The sequence below is a fragment of the Apaloderma vittatum genome, unplaced genomic scaffold (assembly GCF_000703405.1).
Source record: "Apaloderma vittatum isolate BGI_N311 unplaced genomic scaffold, ASM70340v1 scaffold22590, whole genome shotgun sequence".
NCBI classification, from domain to species: Eukaryota; Metazoa; Chordata; class Aves; order Trogoniformes; family Trogonidae; genus Apaloderma; species Apaloderma vittatum.
Window position 1 is genome coordinate 24,918 of NW_009696536.1, and position 4,416 is coordinate 29,333.

Here is a 4,416-nt window from a genome sequence, read left to right on the forward strand (position 1 = left end):
CATCAATCTCATAACCATACTGGGATTTCAGCACAACTCGAGTTCCTGTTGAGAGGTTCTTCACAATGACCTAGAAAAAGTGGGAAAAAGCCATATGAGGCCATGCACAGAAGAACACAGACTTCTTGCCCCATGGAACATTTTGCAATGGATGACACTTGGGTATTTAATGTCCCTTCGCACCCTTTCACTCTGCTGCTTAAAGAAACCTTACCACTCCTTTTGCAGGGGATGACAACTGCAGTAGAAATTTGGATTCTCACTTCTGCCATTTAGAAGTTTCTGGCCTCACTGGAGGACTACTCAGGTCCCTGAGGATGAGCCATCCTCTGCGAGTCCTGCTCTCTCTCCACTGGCTATAGCGGGACGATGCCTACACTGGCAGCTCATCCTTTACTACCTGGTATTGAACAAGGCGAAGTTGGTTGAAATCAAACCACTTAAGGAGCCTGCATTTGGCATGGAGGTACCCCAAACAACTTCACAAGCTAGGAAATAAACTCTGTGGTCTTTGTTCCTAGCCGATTTCCACCCTGACCCTGTCCCTGGAATACTCCCCACTCCTTTCCCAACAACTTGCTATGAACAAACCATAGGTGGAGAGCTCCAAACATGCCTAGTTTTAGAAAGCACCCCCTTTTCATCATGAGACATTACCTCAGTGGATATTTTTTACCTGGCTTGGTCCCACATACGTCATTTCAAATTTATTTTTGTAAATGCTTCTGCGAAGGCAGCAGTCAAATTGTTCAACTCCTCCACAGAGAGTGCCCTGGGGAAATAAACACATTGCACCCAGTCAGCGAGTTCTGCTCAGGAGAGATATTCCAGACCCTACTTACATGAGGAGGATCAGAGGTAAGGGAGAAACCCACAGGTCCTGGCGCTCTGGGGAACAAGGCTCAAGCCCCGAGATGCATGAGCACCAGCCCTACCTTAACGTCCTTGAGAGAACAGAAAGATTGAGAAATTCTCAGAGAAACAGAGCTCACCAAATACTGGCGCACATGTGGCAGAGGAAGAAGGGTTAAAAAATTATGGTTATCCTTATCTTCACAGAATCACAGGTGGTTTTTGTTGGAAGGGACCTTAAAGCCACCTCATTCCAACCCTCTGCCACAGGCAGGGACCAGGTTGCTCCAAGCTTCATCCGACCTGGCCTTGGACACTTCTAGGGCAAGGAGGGGGCTGCCACAGCCTCTCTGGGCAACCTGGTACTTCCCATTATCCTGCACCATTATCCTTCTCCATTATCCTTCACAGTTTCCCACTTCTCTCTCTCCCAGGCTCCCAATCTCTTCTCCCTGAAAGCACCTTTACCTCCCACCTTTACCTCTTTCTTTACAACATCCTCATTTCTCTCACCAGCCTCCTATCCCTTAGCCCCTTCCCCTTCTCTAAGAGTATTTGCTCACATGTTCGATTAATTATCTGGAAATATTTCAAGAGATTTCTGGTTGTTGAACAGTAAAATAAGCAAAAACTATTAAAGAAAAGTTGAAAATAGCAACTTTCCTAAATAATTTAAGTGCTTTAAACAGTTATTCAACTTAATACAGAAAGGTTTGCAGAAAGATTAATTTAAAGGGCTTTAAAACAATTATTTACTTAACAGAGAAAGGTAGATCAAGACCCAACAGCTGAAAATACAAGAAAAAAAGACTCTGAACTGAAAACACAGTAAGCAAGCATAGAGTATAAGTAACGGATCAGTTTCCACCCTCACACATCGCTCTGCACACCCAAGACTGCTCCTGGTGTGCCACTTGTGGGCTCAGAGCAGCCGACTGCTGATACCAACCACACAGATCTGTGAACCATCCCTCTTCCAGGCCAAAGCCGTGATGGTGTACAGGTGAGCTATTTCTTTGGGTTTGCCTTCCTCCCAGGCGCTGCGGCGTGGGCTCCAGTTCAAAACCCTTAACCTGTGAGAACAGATGGGAAAGTAGACATCAGAGCTACAAGGATGGTCCAGGGACATGAACATCTCTCCTGTGAAGAGAGACTGAGAGAACTGGGGCTGTTTAGTCTTGAAAAGAGAAGGCTGAGAGGGGATCTTATTAATGTGTATAAACACCTGAGGGGTGGGAGTCAAGAGGAAGGACACAATCTCTTAGCAGTCGTGCCCAATAATACAACAAGAAAATGGATGTAAGCTAGAACACAGGAAGTTCCTCCTCAACACGAGGAGAAATTGGTAATTGGTAGAACTAGAGGGAATGCCCACAAGCTGCAACAGGGTAGATTTAGGCTGGATGTTAGGAAAAAATTTTTCACAGAAAGCATAGTCACACACTGGAATAGGCTGCCCAGGGAGATGGCTGAGTCACCCTCCCTGGAGCGGTTTAAAGGTCGTTTAGATGTGGAGCTGGGGGAGATGGTTTAGGAGTGGACTCCATAGAGTAGGGTTATAGGTTGGACTTGATGTTCCCAAGGGTCTTTTCCAACCTCAGTGTTTCTATGATTCTATGAGAAATTTTTTCCCTGTGCAGGTGCTGGAGCCCTGGCACAGGCTGCCCAGAGAGGATGTGGAGTCTCCTGCTCTGGAAACTTTCAAACCCCACCTAGACTGGGTGCCCTGGTGACCCTGCTCTGGCAGGGGGGTTGGACTGGATGATCTCCAGAGGCCCCTTCCAACCCGCAACATTCTATGATTACAAGGTTCTATGATTGATTCTATGATTTTATGATTCTATGAAGAGCCGTGTAATGTTGCAGAGGAAAGCACCACAGAGCAGGGACACTACCATCACGTGCCATACCTGTCATAGCTGCCGATGACAACAGACTGGCCGCCAGGACTGGTCGCTGCCGTGGTGAATTCCTTCTCTGACGAGTCCCGGCTGTAGTCAAAGGTTTGAATCACGTTGCCCTCCTTGCCATAAGCTACAATCTTCTTATCGCAGCCTGCAGCTACAATGCTGTTGGAAGCCCAGGCAAGGGCATAAGGAGGACACGGATGCACCGCCAACTTACCCTACAAGAGACAAGAAAGAACACCCCAAAATCACGCGTGGCTGTAGCCCCTCCTCTGGCTCTGTGCTCAGCTACCACAGCATGAGCCCCTTCTGCACAGCCCAGCTCATCAAGGTTGCTCTGTCTGCCTGCCCCAGTCTGTAAGAAGGTTGACAGAAACCTGAACTGAGAGATGAATCAACTCTTCCCTTGATTTAACTGGGAGAGAATCTTGATGCTGGTAAGACCAGCACCATTAACTCAACTAATGTACTCAAGTATCTATGGGCCTTCAGTGTGTCACGATAGTGAGCAGTCACGCTCACACTGCTGCTGCTGAAGAGATCTGAGCGAGAACAGCATTCCCTTCACCACAGTCTGAAGCGCAGAGACTCTCAGGGAGGAGCAGAAGTGCTGGGTGCCTCGAGTGTCCTGTCCTCAAAGTCTGAGCTCAGCATTCAGGGTTAGCTGAGATAACTACATGCTGCCTAGCGAGAAGATGACCACAGTCATGCCCTGGAACCCTGCCCATTCAAGCATCATCCTCCAGGACACTCTAACATCAGATCTTTCCAGACACATGAAAAGCCTTGTGTCTCACATATAGAAATGTCACTTCCCCTCTTACCACTGCACAGTGTATTTCAAAGCTAGCTAGCAAGCATCAACTGCAGCTCCTCTCCAGCCTCGCACTCCCTCCATGGCCTGATCTCTTTCCAGAGCTCCTAAGCTGGACGGTAGGCTGTGCACACAGGAACTCTGCTCATTGAAGAGGATCTTTGATACCTGCGATTCACCTGAGCCCTCATCATCAAAGAAGAAGCGTACGATGGTTCCATCTGCATGGCCAGACAGGATTCCCTTTCCTGACATGCTGCAAAGAAGCACAGACAGGATGATGCAATAATACAGTAAGACTTGCACCTTTATTTTCATATCCCTGTCCCGAGAAGCCACTTCCAAGGTTATCGCTGATGCTCCTCGTCAAAGGGACCTTCATCAAAGAACACAAGAATGTCTAGTACCTGTATCGGTGTCTGTAAAAACAAAGCAGGCAAAAGCACGGAGAGTGGCCAGTTAAGTACCTTCATCATGTAAAATTCCAATAACCAACCCTCTGTGGCACTAAAACACAAAGATGCGAAGTAACCTCAAGTGGAATAATGACTACACACACAATTTCTTGTAGCACTGTATATCAAACAACCCCCACACTAGAACTGTTCCAGAAGTGAGGCTCAATATTGTGATGGCAGGAATCCCTAAAAGCAACACAATGTAGACTAAAAACACATGGACAAACAGTCGAGGCCTCAGTCCGTGCCTGGTAGCATTAATGTGTTGTGTCTGCCTTAGCACGAGCAGGAAGAAGAGAGCAAGGAAGAAGAAACAGGTCTCATGTAACGTGCCCAGAAAGAATGCTTTTCAGTGATGAAGGGGAGGGGAGGCCCTCAGGGGAGG

General features: G+C 47.5%; 1 protein-coding gene across 1 annotated transcript in view; it reads right to left on the reverse strand.

The window, feature by feature from the left end:
* IFT172 (intraflagellar transport 172) overlaps positions 1–3,828 on the reverse strand; it is a gene marked incomplete at its 3' end in the record, with an annotated part of 28,706 nt that extends 24,878 nt beyond the window's left edge. Inside the window, exons 1-5 of the mRNA XM_009875300.1 lie at positions 3,742–3,828; positions 2,763–2,977; positions 1,802–1,925; positions 677–772; positions 1–70 (exon numbers count right to left, since the gene is read on the reverse strand). The exon at positions 1–70 is cut by the window's left edge and continues 110 nt beyond it. Of these exons, the coding sequence (XP_009873602.1) occupies positions 1–70; positions 677–772; positions 1,802–1,925; positions 2,763–2,977; positions 3,742–3,828 (592 nt within the window). The remainder of the gene's footprint in view (positions 71–676; positions 773–1,801; positions 1,926–2,762; positions 2,978–3,741) is intronic.
* Positions 3,829–4,416: the final 588 nt, after the last annotated feature.